The 19212-nt window shown below is 35.3% G+C and overlaps 2 protein-coding genes across 4 annotated transcripts; both read right to left on the bottom strand.

The window, feature by feature from the left end:
* Positions 1 to 114: 114 nt before the first annotated feature.
* Positions 115 to 4938, bottom strand: plaat1l (phospholipase A and acyltransferase 1-like). The gene is made up of 5 exons (XM_088074236.1): positions 4715 to 4938; positions 2872 to 3001; positions 2245 to 2333; positions 1989 to 2153; positions 115 to 1234 (listed from the first exon to the last, which is right to left on the bottom strand). The coding sequence occupies exons 1-5, from the start codon at positions 4721 to 4723 to the stop codon at positions 1169 to 1171; spliced, it is 459 nt and encodes a 152-aa protein (XP_087930362.1). The 5' UTR covers positions 4724 to 4938; the 3' UTR covers positions 115 to 1168.
* LOC121965668 (zinc finger protein 513-like) lies at positions 4742 to 18761 on the bottom strand. 3 transcript variants are annotated; one of them, XR_015775841.1, is made up of 9 exons: positions 18604 to 18761; positions 18093 to 18301; positions 14636 to 14758; positions 12568 to 12702; positions 11958 to 12458; positions 8571 to 8764; positions 7409 to 7991; positions 5535 to 5667; positions 4742 to 4760 (listed from the first exon to the last, which is right to left on the bottom strand). XR_015775841.1 is itself a non-coding variant. In XM_088074234.1 (8 exons), the coding sequence occupies exons 2-8, from the start codon at positions 18130 to 18132 to the stop codon at positions 5612 to 5614; spliced, it is 1632 nt and encodes a 543-aa protein (XP_087930360.1). In that variant the 5' UTR covers positions 18133 to 18301; positions 18604 to 18761; the 3' UTR covers positions 5083 to 5611. The 3 variants fall into 3 exon arrangements, 2 of the variants coding, with proteins under 2 accessions (XP_087930360.1, XP_087930361.1); XM_088074234.1 differs by lacking the exon at positions 4742 to 4760 and having other exon boundaries at positions 5083 to 5667; XM_088074235.1 differs by lacking the exons at positions 4742 to 4760; positions 5535 to 5667 and having other exon boundaries at positions 5709 to 7991.
* Positions 18762 to 19212: the final 451 nt, after the last annotated feature.

The raw sequence follows: 19212 nt of genomic DNA, 5'->3' as shown, positions 1-19212 counted from the left end.
ACACAAAATGACTAAAAGAAGAGAAGAAATGACCAAAAAATTAGACAGGACCTAACCAAAAAAAATCATGCAACTACTTCAAATAAACTTCAAAAACATAACAGAAGCAAACAATTAAAACAGGCATACCTTTATTTTTTTAGAGCTCAACAGTGGCACTAATATCCTCTGATTTTTAATTCCATTTTTTTCTGAGTAAAATTTAACATTAACACAAAAAATAAAAGTCAACGTGAGTATGTGAAATTTTCCCACTTTCATGCAAACATTTCTCATGATATTATATCCTTGTTCTTTGAACTTTTAGGATTTTTGCCCTTAATTTATGTAAGATATTGCAACATTTTGCTATACAACATTTTCTCAGATTTATAACTTTTAAAATACTTAAAACTCAAATTACTGAAACCTACTTTTTGAAATTCCATTTTTTTTTGTTTTTTTTCTGTGATACTAAAAACTTATGAGAATTTTTTCTTGTAAAATCTATTTAAGTAAAATATTAATTTTTCTTAATATGAATAATTATTTACGTTTTTCTACTCAGAATATTGCAACTATTTTAATTTATTAATTTATTCTAAAATATAAACAATACCATTAATATCTTCTGGAATTAATTCCAAATATAAAAGTCGCTGTGAAAATGTGAAATAATCCTAAATACATGCAAACTTTCTCTTATCATGTTTTGACGTCATCTTAAAAGCTCATGGGATGTTCTTTCTGGTAAATGTATGTAAAATATTACATTTTGATTTCTTGTAATACATGAACTTTTCTAAGAATTCAGACCTTAAAATTCTCTTTTTATGCTCAAAATATTACAATGTTATTTTTTAAAATCCCAATTTTTTTGTATCATTAATTATCCTCTGGGATTTTTTGTAAATAAAATTTAACATTTACAGACAAAAACAAACATGGAAGTTGTTATCAGCTGATGAAAATATTCCTGCATACATTCATACTATATATATATATATATATATATATATATATATATATATATATATACCTCCTTTTTTACATTTTAAAATATTTTTTTTTACTCAAAATATTGTGGCGTTATTGTAATTTCTTCTGTGAATGCAGTAACCTTGTGTCTTTTAAATCACAGCACGGCGCTGCCCTCCGGTGGTGAAGAAGAAGACTGAACATGTCGTGCTCACAGTTTTTTCTGCTCAAACAGCTTCTTCCAGGCCGGCATGATGTGCTCATAAATCCTCTCTATCTGAAAAACACACGTCACACACGTCATCCTGCTGCTGCTCGACACACTTTTAGTTTTTTTTCTTCAGAAATTCACACAAAACCTGCTGAGGATCGAGTGAAAAAAAGTCATTTTTATTAAAGATTGTTGTTGATTTTTTCAGTGCAACTCCTCAAACTGGGGGCCACCAGGGGCCAGTGGCCCAGAGATGTTTCTAGGATTCATCAACATTTTTAAGATTTTTACAATTTCTATGATTTCAGGACATCTCTTGGATTTTAGGACATTTCTAGAATTTTAGGACATTTTTAGGATTTGAGGACAATTCAACAAGATTTCTAGAATTTTTTTTCAATTTGATGATTTCAGGACATTTGCAGGACTTTTTTGGGGAATTTTTGAAATTTCTATGGTTTTAGATGACTGTTATAGAAATTTCGGACATTTCTGTGATTTTAGGATATTAGGCATTTATCTAGGACCTCAGTCGGGGGGTGTGGGGGATCCTGCACTGGCACTTTTTTGATCAGCAAGCTCTATTTTGATGTCATTTTATGCACTCTGACACCTTATGGAGACTAAATGTACAAAAACATTTTTTTATTGTAAATTACAAAATGATTGAGGGGCAACCAGGGACCCTATCGGGGGCCAGATTTGGCCCGTGAGCCGCAGGTTGAGTATGTGTATCTCAGATGAGACAGATCTTATGATTAGAACATTAAAAGTTTATTATTTGAACATAAACAACAGCAGACATCCTCAGTCCACTGACCTGCTCTGACTTCTTGACTCCGTATCTGAAGAGCGTCGCCTGATGCTCGCTGTTATGAAACAGGATGTCAAACGTCACCTCGCGCCCCATCAGGTCATCAATGGCGGGCTTCACCACAGCGTGGAAGTCTCGGGCCGAGAACGAATCGTCCAACATGTTGTTGACCTGCAGAAATCCGTCCACAGCACAAAGACGTTATCGTTTTCACTGCGAACAATCATTCTCTGTATTTTGTCAGATTTTTCTGTTTTCTGACCTTGTATTTGTTACCCAGCAGCTCCAGGGGATCCAGTTTGACCTCTGACCTCAGAGCTCGGCCAAAGAGCGGCAGCTTGGCGTCTGAATCTGATAAACAAACTCATTACAAGTGCTTTTAATTTGAAAAAATGACGCCATCAGGTGATTTAGATGAATATCTTCGTTCAAGTGTTTTCCAGAAAAATGAATAATAATATTAACAATAATAATAATAATATGTTTCTTGAAACTAAAAAAGAAAAGAATTCATGCAAATAAAAAAATAATCATCATTATAAATGAAATTGTCTGATGCAAACTGGAATCAGCGACTCCCAGCTGTACAGTTTACATCATGTCTTTGAAAACACGAATGTAGGCTCTGAAGCTGAGCAATGGAGGAAAGTGATTTTTTTGGCTATTTATAAAGAAAATGTCTGGCAATTTTTTCCCCTTTAAAACTTTTGGCCATTTTTATTATCCTTCCTGATTTATTCAAAGAAAAAAAAAACGACACCGTTCATTCATGACTTTTCCAAACCTTGGTTGGGTGTATGATCCCGTGAATGAAAGTTTTGCTTCTCACTCGGACAGAAGCGTCATTATGTAAAAAAAAAAAAGTCAGTGCAGGAGGAAAAACACCAACCTCGACACGTCAGGTGAGCGACGTAGGGAACTCCGTCCCTATCTCCGTAGTACACGGCGAAGTGAGAAAAGTATTTGTTCCTGGGATACTCCACGATGTCCCCCGGGAACAACTTGGGCTGGGAGTGTTTCTGCAGAGAAATCAGACAGAAAGCGATTATTCATCGAGAAATACTGTCAAACCAGCAGAGCTGGAAGGGCAATTAATGTGCAAATTTAAAGAAATGTTATTTTACTTGAGTATTTTCATTTCATGCCATTTTATATATTTACTCGACTACATTTCAGAGTAAAGGGCTAAAGTTTATTCTAGAGGCTATAGTTACTTCACAGGTTAGGATTTTCACTTAAAAACCAGAACAGAACTTAAAAAAATGATATTTTGTGAAATGAATTGGAAACTATTTTGTGAAACATTTGAGTCACTTTCTTTTATTTTTTGTACATAATTTCAAGGGTTTCTTCAGGGTTTTTTTGGCTTTGTTCTTTTTTTGAAATTATTTTATTCATGTTTTTACTTTTTGTTTATTTCCTTTTGTTTATATACATAAAGAAAACACATACATCTTTAATAATAGTGTTACTTCCAAGAAAGTACTTCAGAATAAACCTCCCACTTTGCTATTTACAGTCTAAAGAAAGAGCACAAGAAATATAAGTATGACAAAACAACAACAACAACAACAACAACAACAACAACAACAACAACAACAACAATAATAATAATGTAAACAAAAACAACACAGAAAGAAAAATGAACAATCAAAAAATATAATTTTCAAAATAATTTTGAGGGTTTTTTTAAATTATTTTTTGGGGTTTCTGTTTTCTTGTGATAATTTTGAAGTTTTTAAATATTTATATATAATATTTTATATATTTAAGTCATTTTCTATTTTCTTTAAATAATTTTGAGGGGCTTTTTTTCTTTTTTCAAATAAATTTGTATTTGGGGTGTTTTTTGGGGGTGCATTTTTTAGGTTTTTTTTTCTCTCAATAATTTAGATTTTTAAAAATGTTTTCTCTAATTTATTTTTAACAATTTTGATGCTTGTGGATGTTTTTCTAAATTAGAAAAAACCATAATGTTCTTTTTTGTGTTCCTTTTTTTATTTCTCATTTTCGATAAAAAAACCAACAACTTAGTTTTGTTTCCAATATAAAAGTAATTTCGAGGATTCTTATTTATTTATTTTAATTTTGAGTTTTAGGGGGATTCTTCTTTTTTTCAAGTTTTTTAATTTTTTTACTTTTTAGATTCCTGTGTTTTTTTTCTTTAGGTTTTAGTGTGTTTCCTTTTTTTTTTTTTTTTAAAAAAAAAAAAAACTTTTGGTTTTGTGTGTTTTCCCTCCTATTTTGGTACTTTTACTTTTAATACTTTCAGGACTTCTTCCTGATTATAGTTACTTTTACTTAAGTGGCATTGTCAATGCAGGACTTTTACTTGTAACAGAGTATTTTCACAGGGTGGTATTAGTACTGTTGTATAAGTAAAGGATCTGATAGTTATGGTTTAAATCCATGTCTGTCCATGCTCGCATGTAACCATGACAACAGAAAATACTTAAAATGTTGCTGTTAGTAAAAATGCTTCACATCTACTATTTCCGTGTTTGAAAAATCCACGAAGCTCTCTTCCTGATGAAGAGCTAAAAAATACCAAATGAAAGCACCATTTATCACATCTTTGCAACCAGAAACGTGTTCTTACTAACGGCTTGTACACAAAGCGTTAGGAAATGATCAAAAATAAATAAATAAAAAGCAGCCAAAATCTTTAAAATTAATTTTTTTTTAAATTTTAAAATACATAAAATAATTATAAATTTAAAGGTGGTACTCACCAGGCCCATGAGTTTAGCTTTTCACTGCAGCTCTGTTCAGTCACTTCTGAAATTAAATCCTCAAACACACACACACACACACACACACACACACACACACACACACACACACACACACACACACACACACACACACACACACACACACACACACACACACACACACACACACACAGAGGAACTCATCTGCTTTACATACTGGCTGCACTGATGTGATATTTTGAAGTTCGTTGGTCTGTCACGGTCTCGGTCGACTGACCTCGCTCCCATCACACCGACACATCAGCACAATTTGTTTTTGGCCTCATTTTGTGTCGTTTCAGCTTCAGTTTGGTCTCTTTTTCTTGTCACTGTTACTTTGAAAACCATGTATCTGAATTTAGTTGATTTGAATGTACCTCTTTGAAATTAAAATGTGATTGTGTTTATTCTTTTTTTCCAATTTTAAAAGCTAACTTTTAATTAAAAGCTTTCTTTTTTTAATGGTAAGTGTTCACAAAAAGCTTCAGAACAAAAAAGTATAAATAAAAATAAAAATAATAAAATTACAAAAAATTGATTTAAAGTTGTTCAACAGGTGAAATTCATGTAAGAAAAACGACTGAGATTTAAAAAAAAAAAAAGATTCTGAATAAAAATAAATAAACAAATGAATCAAATCAAATCAAATCAGACTTTTCATGTTAATTCAGACCCAAATATTTAAGTTTCACATTTACAGAAATTAAATAAAATGAAGAACAAACTAAAATTAAAAATTCTGATCTAAAAATTGCAGTGGAAGCTGTCCTGAGTTCCCTGGATTTACTACTCATCTTACCTTTCTTAAAGGTGTCTTTTTGTGGGTCGGGGTGATTTTTGGGGGGACATTTCTGCATTTTTTAACCTCTGAGCGCACTACTCGTCCCAGTGCTCTGGTCCCTGCCCCTCTGGGCGTGCACAGCAGGTGTTTCCTAAACAGAGAGCACGAAAGAGGAAGTCGCTTCACTGCAGCTTCAATCAGACGCGTTTTATTGGAGATTTGAAGGCACTATGAGCAAACTGGCAGCCTCAAAGTCAAAGATGGTTTTATTTTATAACCAACAGAGCTTCGTTTTAAAAAGACTTCAAGTTTGAGCAGCATTTTTCTGTCGATTTTCTCTGCAGAATTACAAAAATAAAGTGGAAACAGAGGTCGAGATTTTCAATGTTTGATGGAACATTTTATGATTTCATAAAATGAGAGTAAATTATTTAATTTTTCCTTCCTGAATTGTCGTTCGAGAGGCTGATTTTCACTAAAGCTGTACTGAAAAATGAGGTAATAACCTCTGAAGTTCTGAGAAAAGATCAACAGATTAGCAGTCTGCATGTCAGAAATATAAATCTTCAAAATTCAGGATATTTTGGGCTCCACATAAAAAAATAAAGCCAAGACTGACAAAGAAAAGGCATTAAATTCTTCTTAAACAGCAGCATGTTTGATCCAGACAGCAGGGCTCCTGAGCATTTCCATTTTAAGGGATTTAACGCTTAAACGTCTTATATAATGTCATTATTTAACGTTTATAGTATTTAACCTAAAATAGTGTCATTTCTTTTGTAAAAAAAAAAAATGGGGGGTGGGGGGGTGTGGGGGGGCGGTCAATGAATAACTTGCTAAGATATGTTCCACAAATAACCAGAAATAAGTCTGTTTAGAAAATTATTATTAAAAAGCTAGAATAATATGCATAGGGAAAAAGAAAAAAGCCATATATCTAATCATAATTATATATTTGAAATAACCTGACAGAATTATTACATATTTTAAGCACTTTTTTTTTCATTATAATTTTGAGTTAATTTTTTCTTACTAATTTCTTGCTCATGGTGTATTTATTGATGTATTTTATGCAGTATATAAATACAAATAATAATTACAAACATTTACTTACATTCCTGGAGTTTGGTTGGTCAAATTCAGATCCAAAAAAGTCAAGTTTAAGAACAGAATTTAATATATTGAGAAGAAAAAAAAATCGGTCATTGAAATTCAATTCAACCGATGAATGAATTGGTCAAATCAGAACCAAAATCGAGACTTTAAAAATAAAAGAAAATAAAAAGATTCAAGGTCGCTCAAATAGGTCAGACTGAGATCCACAAATTTAAAAAAGTCAGTTTTCAGTAACTACATATATAATTAAAGGTGGTGTTCTGTCTCTTTAGTTTGTGTTATTTCAGACATCCAACCGAAAATCAGCTCAGGAGCCCCTCTGATCTACTGAATGATTTTTCCTGAATTAAAAAACAAAAACGACATAAAGCTTGTGAGACAATAATCAGCCTGCCACTGTGAAAAAAATCCACCCACATTTACAAAATATAGATTATCTGTAGAGGAAAGAAATTTCAAATCAGCAGATTCAGAAAAGTCACAGTCTGACAGATCAGACGTCTGTGGACTAAGACAACCGAAGACAAGAGAAATCACACTTTCTCTGATTCTCTCACTCACTCACTCACACACACACACACACACACACACACACACACACACACACACACACACACAAAAATGCCCCTTATAAAGTCAGTGCAGCGTTAAAGTCGTTCAGTCTGTCAAAGGCACCTGAGTTTAGCTGAAGCTTCACCAGTGTATGACACACACACACACACACACACACACACACACACACACACACACACACACACACACACACAGTATCTAACCATGTCCCTGACTCGGGCTCTCCTGAGTGTCTCTCCCCCAGCTGAGGCCGTTGATGGGCGCGTGTTTGTCCCAGCTGTCCGTGTTGTGCCCGTGTTTCCTCTGGTGGCGTTTGTAGTTGTCCCAGTGGCCCGTGGTGTAGTCGCACTCGGCGCAGGCGAATGGCTTCTCGCCCGTGTGCCGCAGCATGTGCCTCTTCAGGTTCACGCTCTGGTTGCACGAGTAACCGCAGACGCCGCAGTGGAACGGCTTGGCGCCCGAGTGGATGCGCTCGTGCCGCCGCAGGTTGGCGAGGTTCCCGCAGGCGTAGCTGCACGACGGGCACTGGTAGGGCTTCTCGCCAGTGTGCACGCGCAGGTGGCGTTTGAGGTTGTCAAGGTGCGAGGAGGTGTAGGGGCAGTGCGGGCAGCGGTGGGGCTTCTCCTCAGAGTGGGTGTGGGCGTGGCGGGCGAGGTGGTTGGGGTAGTGGGACAGGAAGGGGCAGTGAGGACAGCGGTACAGCTTGGTGCCACGCTGACCCCGACGCGACCCTCGAGACCCGGAGTCTTCTTTGGATAGCACGTCCAACGAGCATCGACGACACACCTGGAAATAAAGACAAAAGACAGATCAAAGGTTTGTGCTGCTGCCGTTTACTCGAGTTTTTGTTTATTATCTTTTTATTGTCCTCATATAGCAGAGCGTTACAGCAGAGAACCAACTTATGGCCCCTGACCCAAATCTGGCCGCTGATAGGGTGCTGAGTGGTCCCCTAAACCTTTTCTAATTTACAAAAAAAAAAAGTGATTTACAATGAATTGTTTTTGTACTTTTAGTCTCCATAAGGTGTCAGAGTGCATAAAACAGCATCAAAATAGAGCTTGTTGATCAAAAAAAGAGCCAGTGGAGGATCCCCCACACCCCTGACAGAGGACACAGCTGAGACACTAATGTCCTAAAATCGTAAAAATGTCCTAAAGGCTAAGAAGTGTCCAAAACTCCTTAAAAAAATTCTTAAATCAGAGAAACATTCTAAAATCCTAAAAATGTCCTAAAATCTAAAAGTCTGCAGTTCTCAGAGTTTGTCTTCGCTCATAGAGACGACACGTCACCATGGAAACAATCACAAAATAAAAGAACATGTCCAGTCTGGTGCTCGTGTTGTCATGGTGCCGGTTCAGTTACCTGTCCTCCGTCGCCCTCCGCCTCCCCCTCGGCCTTGTCCCCCTCCAGGTCGGCCTCCTCCAGGGTGAGGCCGCACACCCGGCAGCACAGGGGGAAGAGGAGGACGGGCAGCGGGGCCGAAGGAGAGCCGAGGGCCCCCAACGTCTGCAGGTAACCTGAACTCTGGGACACTCGCAGCGTCAGGTCTGACACAACTGCACACAGAAACAAGACAGAAACCCACTGAGTCTGATCCAACCCTCAAAGTCTGCTTTACATAGACTTTAACAGAGCTGAATGTAACTAAGTACATTTACTCGGGTACTGGACTGATGTACAAACTTGAGGTACTTGTACTTTTCTTGATTCTGTTATATTCATGCCACTCTATACTTTTATTCCAAAACATTTCTACAGAAATATAGTTCTTTTTACATCACTGCATTTATTTAAATGCTTTAGTTACTAGTTAGTTTAGTTACAAATTAAAATTTTTGTACTAAAACAAGAGTTTATGAAGTATGACGATTTCTAATAAATCAAATAACCAAACTGTTTTATACAAGTACAGCTGCAACAAATTCTTGATTGATTAATCAAATGACTGAATATTTTTTGCAAACTGTTTTCAAACTTTTAAGTTTTTTAAATTTGTTTTTTTTAAAAAAAATAATTTCAAAAATGTATTTTTGGGGGGTCTTGTTTCTATTTGAGATTGTTTTCTCTGTTTTAATAAAATTAATTTTAGTTGTTTTTATTTTTTTGATAATTTAAAGTTTAAAAATTTTTTTTTTAAATAGGTAATTGTAAGGGGTAATTCAGAGTTTTTGGGGGGCGTTTTTCTTTTACTTATACATAATAAATGTTTTTTCCTACTTTCCTACGAGTTGGTTTTATTTATTATTTTTTTGGATAATCTAGAGGATTTGGAGGTGATTTTATCGTAATTCTTAAATCTTTAATTAATCAATTTAAAATATATAATTTCAATGGTTATTTTTAATTACTTATTTACTTATTACTTATTTTTAATATTACTTGTTTTAATATTCATTTTTGGATCATTTAGAGTGTTTTGTGGCATTTGATTTTGTTTCATTTTTCTGGTAATTTAAATTTTGGGGGATGTTTTTTCTATTTTTATAACTAATTTTTATTTTTGGGGGTGTTCTTTTTTGATAATTTAATTTTAGAAGAAGTTTTTATTTATGTTTTGGATAATTAACAGTTTATATCTATGCAATTCTTAACGGTTTTGATTTTTTTTTTATTTTGAGTTTTTGGGGTGTTATTCAAAATATAATTTTAATGTTTTAGTGGGTTTTGTTTATTTTTAACATTGTTCTGCATTGGCTACATTTACTTTTAATTCTTTAAGTATTTATTCTTGATTGTACTCATGTTTACTTGAGTATTATTTTAAATGAGACACAATTACTTGTAACAGAATATTTTTATTGTGTAGTATTCATACTTTTACTTACACACAGGATTTGTATACTTCATCCACCACTGTTCTTTCACTTAAAAACATAAGAAAAAACCTCTCGAGGAAAAGCCCTAAAAGTGCAACACTGCAGTTTTTACTGATAATAAGAAACTTGAACTTAAACTTCCTCTTTCTACTTCTTCTTTCACACTCATAAATATTTTTAAAAATTCCTCTTGGTTCTCCTCTGATGGTTTGACTTTGTTACTGGCTCAACTGTTTCTATTTCTCCGGTATTCTTACTTATTATCAGCGTAACTCTAAGATAACATGAAAAACTGTCCTCCTGATGCAGCTGATATTCTGCAGAGGTGAGTTTCAGGTCCAGAAGCACTCAACCAGGGAGAACTTCTCTTCCTCATTTTTTAAACTCGTTAAGTTTCGGCGCGTTGGTTCCTCTTTTCTCTGCTTCCAAAATTAAAATTTTCCCCTGCAGGCTATAAAAAAGCAAGCGCAGGGAGATCCAACATTTACATTCTGATGGCAAAGTTACATGATTCAGGTGAGAAATTAAGTCTCACTGCCTGTTTACTTCTTTAGAGAAAAGATTTAAATCAGTGGACGGTGTGTAAGACAAATAAATATACTTTTAAATACTTTTTACATCTATCTAATCTGCTCAAATCAAATAGCAGCGAGTCGGTGAATCTTTTTTTTTCTAGTGTTAAGATTTTTAAAAATAAAATAAATCACTACTTAATAATTATTGTGGTTTCTTCTAGAAAAAGTAAATTAAGTAAACATAAAAATCATCTACAGCTTCCACTTTTTTCAAAGTGGGATCGTATGACATACTTGTGGGACAAACGAAAAATTCAATTGTCAAATATTTTTTTCCCAAAGACGGTGTCTGACTTTTTAGGTCATTCTTATCCAGCTGATGTTGTTTACATTTTTTTTTTGTTTTATTTTAAAATGTGTTGTGTTTAGTAACTCTTTGTGTGATTATATGAAGCATAAAATTATTCTAATACACATTTAAGTTTTTTAAAAGTTGATTTATTTTCTATTTTTTTATAATGATTTTAAGTATTCTGGGTGTTTTTAAAAAAATCATTTTAATTATTTTTGAATGATTTCATTTTCTTTGAGTTTTGTTTTTGTTTTTTCTAATAATTCTGAAGTTTATCAAGTTTTTTTAAAGTAATAAATAATTATTAAGTAATAATAATTATTAGTATTATTATTAACTAATAATTTCAAGGTTTTGGAGGGATTATGTTTGTTTTTATAGGTTTTTTGCTGTTACGGGTAACTTTACCTTTTAATATTCGAAGTGTATTTCCTTGGCTATACTTTTCTTGAGTAACATTTGTAATTCTGGACAGAGTGGACGGGTTTAGTGAAGGTTGTCATTTGTTGTGCTCAGTAAATCTTTGTGTGATTGTATGATGCAGAAAATTATGCGGCAACTGTTTGATAAAAATGTAATTTCTCTTTTTTTCATTGTTTTGATCATTTAAACTTTTTGCGGGAGGGAGAATGTTCTATTTTTATTATAATTTTGAGTTTTTTTGTTTAAATCCTTTTTTTTTTTAATAATTGAGGGTTTTTATTATTATTTTGAGATTTTTCGGGGTGCTCTTTCCCCTCCTTTTTCATGATTATGATTTTTGGTTGTTTTTTTTTCTTTTTTTAAATTTTGAGTGATAATGTAGTTTTAAAAAATAATTATTTGAATTATATTTTTAGGTGTTTTTTTTTCTATAATTGCAAGATTTTGGCGTATTTTGTTTGTTATTTTTAGATTTTTCTGCATTGGGTTATTTTACTTTCGATATTTTAAGTGTATTTCCTTGACTATTCTTACTTTTACTAAACGTTTTAAATACAGGATGGGGTGGACGAGTTTAACGAGGGTAATCATTTGTCGTGTTTAGTCAATCTTTATGTGACTCTGTGATGCTGGCGTTTCTTACCTTCTTCGGCGTCTGCTTTTTTCCGTCTCCCTCGCCGTTTCTCCTTCTCCCTCCTCTGCGGTCTCTCCTGCGTGTGCATGCGTTGGTGCCGCCGCAGATTGCCGAGCGAACTGCAGGCGTAGCTGCACTGGTGGCAGCGGTACGGCTTCTCCCCGGTGTGGGTGCGGGCGTGGCGCTGCAGGTTGACGAGCTGGGCCGAGGCATAGGGGCAGATGGGGCAGCGGTACGGCTTCTGGCCGTCGTGCGTCCGCATGTGGCGCTTCAGGTGGTTGGAGTAGCGCGAGGTGAAGGCGCACAGCGAGCACGAGTACAGTTTGGGAGGGACATCTCCGGCCGCGGCCGTCTTACCTGCGCTTCTCCGCTTCCTGTCGGAGTCGCAGCCAGCGGCTGTGTCGGCCTCCATGGAGCCGTCGGCTTGAGAGGAGTCGACGGAGGCTTCATGCTGGAGGCCTTCCTCACAGGTGAGGCAGTAAAGCTCCGCCCCCAGGTCCAGGCCCACACCTGGAAAAAATTCATCATATTTTAGAAGAAAGAAGAGGAGACAATTTTTGACCTGACAAACCTTCACACCCCACACTGGTGTCAAACATGCATTTGGTTGAGTGTTTACCGAGATCTAAACCTGCCCCCAGCGGCGTGTCCCCCAGCAACTGACCACATCCTTTACAGGACAGGAACGCTGGGAAGGTGGAGTCTGTGGGCGCTGAGGGGTCGTCCTCGACGCTCAGAGAGAACACCGTCATACCTGGAGAACAACACAAGGACAGAAAACTGTCAACAACCACCCTTTCTCTTTGTCTGTCCTATCCAATAACGACATGAAAAAAGACCCTACATTTTGGGAGATTATCCAGAGAAAACCTTGGTGATTTTAGAAAAACACTTTGGCCATTTTCCTGTGATTTTTTTGTAAAAAAATTTCTAACAGTCCTTAGACACATCATGTTTTATTCTACAGGTTTGGGAAACAAAATTCCATGACTTTTCCATAGCTTTTGAGGGTTCATTTTGTTTTCCAAAACTTTTCCGAGCCTAGAAATTGCTAATTGCAAATTCTATGACTTTTCCAAGTTTTCCATGACTGTATGAACACTGTGCTTTGTTGCTTCATTCTCAGATTTTATAACTCAAAAGACACCAAACAATGAAGTTATTTAGAATAAAAAAAAAAAAAAAAATTCAATGATTTTTCTCTGTGATGAAACATATTTGTTAGATTGGATGTTAAGCATAACCGTGTTTTAAAGCGGAAAGTTTTAATGTGTTTAAAATGTAGCCTGGGTTCAAGAAACCCTCCATCGCAGCAGAGTTAAGCCTAAAAACAACCTATATAACACATCATTTTCTATTCCTTGAGTATGTCGTCTTACATTGAGGCCAACAGACCAGCTGTCGACATAAGAAAAATGACAAACAAGTTTAATTCAAACAGTTAGAGAACAGGTCTGACAGAAGCCTGCAGGAGGAAATGAGCTGTTTGCTCCTCTGTGTTTGTTTCTGAACGAGACAGATCAGGTTCAGCTCGACTCTCTACAGTTTGCTTTCATTTGCAAAGACTAACAGCACGTGTTTTTGATGTTAGTGTGACCCTATCTAGAGCTCCCAAGCACCTATTTTTCAGTTCAAAATGCCAAATTTAACTATTGGAACACAAGGATTTACAGCTGGCAGATATATTTTGTTTCCTCTGTAAAGCTAAATCCGAAGTAAATACGGAGAAGTTGACAAGTCACGATTTTTAAGAAAAAAAAAAAGATTTTTTGGGGCATTTTTTTGAAGAAACATTGACCTTTATTTAAAAAAAAAAAAAAGAAAACATTTTTGGCATTTTTTCCCTTTAGATTTCATGGCAATTTTTAAAGGAAACATTTTGGTGATTATTTTGGCAACTGTTTTTCATCATTTTTGGCAATCTGTTTTAAGAAATCATTTTAGTGACTTTCTTTATTTTTGGCAAGTTTTAAAGAAAAAAATCTGGCAATTGTTTTTTCTTTGAACATTCTTGGAGATTTCTAATAAAAACATTTTGGCATTTTTTTTATTTTTAAAAACTTGAAATTTGTGAAGGAATTGTTTTGGGGATTTTTTAAAAGAAAAGATTTTGGGAATTTTTAAAATGATTTTTTTTTCAATTTGTTTTTAGAAATCATTTTGGTGATTTTTTTAAGAAAATATTTTGGCAATTTTTGGTTTTATTCTTTAAATTTTTAAATTTGGAAGAAATCATCTTGGCAATTTAAGCAAACATTTTTGTTTTTATTTTTAAATAAACATTTTTTTTCCTTTGAACATTTTGTCTAAACTGTTTATTTATTTATTCATGTATTTATTTACTTGTAGAAAAAAAAATGCAATTTTCCCCCTTTAAAATCTTTTGGCCATTTTTAAAGAAAACATTTTAGAGCACATGGAACAAAATCAGCTCCTGAGTGTGGATTTCTGGTCAGTATGATCTGATGTTGGTTATGGTTGCTGAGCAAAATTAAACCTCTGCACAAAACACTTTTAACCCATAACACAGAGCTTTTATTTTGACAGTTTGCCCAGGCGGACAACCAGTAGTCGTTACTTATGACCTCTATCATAATATAATATCATTTGTGCAGTGTGTGTGTGCGTGTGTGTGTGCATGTGTGTGTGTGTGTGTGTGTGTGTGTGTGTGTGTTTGTGTCACTGACCGGCCTCTCTGTCCAGGCCCATGATCTCAGAGTCTCCAAACTCCAGCTCTCCACTCAGCAGGAAGTCGCTCTCCAGAACCAGGCAGCCTGGCTCACACACCACTGCGCCGTCCTCCGACTCCACTACACACACAAACACACACAAACACACACACACACACACACACACACACACACACACACACACACACACACACACACACACACACACACACACACACACACACACACACACACACAAACACAAACACACACACACACACACACACACACACACACACACACACACACACACACACACACACACACACACACACACACGCAAACACAAACATGGAACAGCAATGGGGTTTTGTTAATTAAAAACAAGCATTTTTTGTTGAAATTGTTCATATTAGCATCAAATAAAAGATATTGAACACGCCGTCGACAACTTTGCTATAAACATTTGCTTTATACCACAAATTTTTGCAGACACACAGATGTTTAAAACTAGATTTGCGTGTCATTAGACAGCAAAAAAACAGAGAAAAACTAAACGAAACTGGAGAGGAGATGGAGACGAACAAGATCTGTGCTAAGGAAGAGTAAAAAAAAAAAAGGAGACGGACATGAGTAAAGGAGGTGGAGAGGAAGCGAGGAGACGACAAGAGGACGACGAGTCGAGGAAGTGAGTGAGGACGAGATAAGTGCAAAGGAGGAGGAGTGAAGGAAGGAAAGGAAGAGGAGCAAAGACACAACACTGTTGATCTGTGACATTTTCACGCACGTTTGCCACTTAGTTATTAACATTTTTCTGATAATTAACCCTCAGGGACTGTTTGGCGCATTTTGCGTGCTTTTCGGTCTTCTTCTTTTTTTTAAAAATAATTTTGGCTGTGTTCATGCATATGGCATAAAGATTGTGTGTTTTCTAAAATACACTGTGGAAACTAAATAGTTACATTCAGACTGTTCAGGTCAAAAAATGCTCCACTGAAACCCATTCAAACTGACATTTTTGATCCCACAGCCATCAAAGCATTAAAGATGACTTGTATTATTTCTGGGTGTCATTCTGGGCTTTTGCTTGGAATTCGTCATTTTATTATTTTCCACCTGATGACTTCATTTTTTACCACATTTGGCATATGGAGAAAATACATGCTTTTTCCACTAGGTGTGCAAATCATTGACATATCCCAGGCTGCCATCATCAAAAAACAAAAACAAAAAAAAACAAAAAACTTTTTTTTTTTTTTTTTTTAATCTAAAAACCTGGTGGCATCCTGACAAAAACCTGGCATTTAAAGGCTTAAAATTCTAAAAATGAATGAATGAATGAATATTTGATATTAATGGTTAGGACTGATGTTGGCTAAAAAAATTATCCCACTGAAAGAAGAAAATCATATTAATGTATAATATTTTTTAAACTTGATTTTGAAAAATCAATTTTGTGTGTAGAGCAGTATGAGTGTGTATGACTCTGCACAAAAAATAATAATGCAAAAAAATCAATGTTGCTATTAATCATTGACATATGCCAGGCTGTGATAAAAAAAAATGTTGCATGTAGTACATTGAAAATAATTATATGTTTGTGTTTTTGTGTCATCAAAATACATAGAGGCATTGTGACAAAAGCTTGGCATTGAAAGGATAAAGACATAAAAACAAGATTTTGCCAGATTAGCACTTTTAAGAAGGCAGAGATAAAAAGGTGTGGTATGGTTACATATGTATATAAAAAAAGGAAGGGACTGATGGAAAGGAACAGGAAGCGATGAGAGAAAGAAAGGAAGAGGAGAGGAGGGAGAGGAGGGAGAGGAGGGAGAGGAGGGAGAGGAGGGAGAGGAGGGAGAGGAGGGAGGTCAGGTCCCAGCCTGCAAGAGGAAGTGGAGACAGGAAGAGAAGAGGAGGAAGAGAGGAAGTCAGACTGAGCCCAAACATTCAGGATGAGATAATAAGGCAAAGGAAAACACGTCTCCAGCAGTCATCCTCTCTCAGAGGGACGATCAGGTCCGCACTGTCAATACGTCCGACCAGTTAGACAACGTTCAGTCTGGCTCTGTGGGAGCGCACCACACTTAACCTTCACAACTGGGACTATACACACAGTAACATGGCGATTTTACGAAAAAATATTGGCTGGCACTTTTTTTTCCTTTAAAAAGTTTTTTTTTTTTTTAATGCTGGCAATTTTTTTCTTTGTAAATTTTTGGTGATTTTTAATATTTGGCTGTTTTGTCTCTAAAAAATATATATATATATATATACACACACACAGATTATATATATGTGTGTATATAAATACACACACAGAGACACAAACATACACACAGGAATGTTTCCTTTAAAAATCCCCAAACATTTTTTAAGAAAAAAAATCAGCAAGAATGTAAATAAAGTGCCAGATTGCATTTTAAAAAAAAATTAAAAAGAGGATCTTCATGGACCCCCGTACAGAGGTCCAGGCTAAGCCCCCAGTGTCTTCAAATCCTGGAATCAGTAAACAATTTTTGAGCAAATCAAAATCGACCAAAATTTTTTTTTAAAAATCACCAGAATTTTTCAAATTAAAAAACATTTTAAAAACTATTTAAAATACTGCAAATATTCTTATTTCCTCTGCAGAGGTCCGAGCTAAGCCCCCAGTGTCCTCAAATCCTAGAAACTCCTGCTTGAGACATAGGGTTTCCTTTTATCTCCTATTCTAAACTTTTAAAAAGAATATATATTTACTGATGTATGTTTCATGTGGACAAAGAACACAGATCCACTTCCCAAATTGTTACAGTTCTTAAAATTATAACGCTTTTTTTATACACTAAAATTTTAAAAGAAAAAACAAAAACGCCAAAAATCTTTTTAAAAAAATTTTAAGGAAAAAAAATCAGCTAGTAATTTTAAATTTACCAAGAATTTTTAAGGAAAAGCATCTTTAAAAAATTTAAAAGGAATGTTAATCACCAATTTTTTTATCATTAAAAATTACAACAAAAAAAAAACAAGGCAAAAAAAAAACATTAAAAATACCTAGAATATTTAAATAAAATAAAAATCATCAAGATTTTTTTCAAGAAAATAACAAAATCATCAAAATGTTTTAAAGAAAAAGAATATAGCCAAAATGGAGGGTACATTTTCCTTAAAAATCAGCAGTAAAATAAGAAACTGTTAACAAGAAATTTTTTTCAGGGTAAATAAGGTGCCAGCATGGATAAAATAGCATGAAAATAGAGGATCTTCACTGACCCCCCTACAGAGGACTGGACTAAACCCCCAATGTCTTCAAACCTAGAAACGCCCCTGCTGGAAACAGTTTCCTTCTCTTTCTTTGTCTAAACTTTTAAAAATATATATTGTAAAGTAGATTTAAAGCGGACAAAGAAGGAGACAGATCCACTTCCCTAAAGTGTCTCTGTCCTGTGAGGACAAAGTCTCTGAGACTCAAACAGCTGGAAGTTACACTCACATTTCACCGGCTGCGGGTTGGACTGTTTCCTCCGCGGCATCTTCGCCTCTCGTCGCCCGGGATCCTGCTCTGGTTATCGGCTCAAAGTCCGTCCGTCCGCCAGCTAGCCAGGCAGCCAGCTAACCGTATGTCATCATCATCACCTCCTTCCTCTTCCTCTTCCTCCAACGGACAGCAGCTCCGGCGGTGTCATCGCTACCGGCTACTGCCTGGAACCAGCGTGTACACCAACAACACCAACACTTAAAATCGCTCAACTGTCACTTCAATCCAATACGTTATTGCCTAAACACGTCACTTGTTCCACTGTACTGTCAAATAATGACAAAAACACATCTATCACTTTTAACTTATCACTGTGTGACTTATTGTTTGTTGTTGTTCTGCAGAAAATAGACGCAGCCATCTTGTTAGCTAGGTCACCAACTTCAACGCTCCAAATTCAACCGTCAAAACTACAAATTCTGAATTAAATCTACATTTATAAATACTGCTACACTGATGAACATACCAGAGACAACGTCCCCAATAACACCGCCGTCCACAAAATGTAACAAACTGCTTAAAAATGAGTCTTTTGTTGCCAAAACGCACACCGTTCACTGCTCGCTGAGGTACGCCGGGTCCGGGCTCCGTGTGGCGTCACAGGCAAGGGCAGAGGATTGTGGGACTTGTAGTTGGTCGTTTACCCTTTGGAAGCCGAGGAAATTGATTTCTTTTAAAAATCATGGGGAGGAGGCTGAAAGAAATAACCCCAAAATTAGCACAAAAAAGGAAGTAAAGGGTATAAGAAATATACCTAAAATTAGCAAAACAATGAATAAATAAATAAAAAAGGGGAAGAGAAAAAAGACAAAAAAGGGAATCACCTGATAAAAAACGATTGAGTTCTAATGCATTAGTTTTGGTGTGTGTTTTTTTTGTACGTGTTTAATGATTTTGAGTTTTTTGGGTGTTTTTTTCCTTCTGCTTTTCTTTTAAGAACTCTGATGTATTGTACCTATTTGTTAAAATTATTTTTAGGTGTGTGTGTTTGTTGTCTTTTTTAAATAAATAAATAAATAAATAAATAATAATAATAATAAGAATAAGAAGAAGAAGAAGAAGAAGAAGAAGAAGA

The sequence above is a fragment of the Plectropomus leopardus genome, chromosome 24 (assembly GCF_026936395.1).
Source record: "Plectropomus leopardus strain MGB_pleo_1.0 chromosome 24, ASM2693639v1, whole genome shotgun sequence".
In the NCBI taxonomy this organism is placed as follows: Eukaryota; Metazoa; Chordata; class Actinopteri; order Perciformes; family Serranidae; genus Plectropomus; species Plectropomus leopardus.
This window is presented reverse-complemented; position numbering and strand designations above follow the sequence as displayed.

Excerpts from the sequence above, each read along its gene's own strand:
- plaat1l (XM_088074236.1), bottom strand. Across the intron at positions 2,334-2,871 it reads CGCTCACCTGACGTGTCGAG|ATTCAGACGCCAAGCTGCCG; the intron begins GTTGGTGTTTTT and ends TTTGTTTATCAG. Across the intron at positions 1,235-1,988 it reads GAGTCAAGAAGTCAGAGCAG|ATAGAGAGGATTTATGAGCA; the intron begins GTCAGTGGACTG and ends TGTGTTTTTCAG.
- LOC121965668 (XM_088074234.1), bottom strand. The coding sequence starts at position 18,132 with ATGCCGCGGAGGAAACAGTCCAACCCGCAGCCGGTGAAAT. Across the intron at positions 12,703-14,635 it reads GGGCCTGGACAGAGAGGCCG|GTATGACGGTGTTCTCTCTG; the intron begins GTCAGTGACACA and ends GTTGTTCTCCAG. Across the intron at positions 8,765-11,957 it reads AAAAGCAGACGCCGAAGAAG|TTGTGTCAGACCTGACGCTG; the intron begins GTAAGAAACGCC and ends TTCTGTGTGCAG.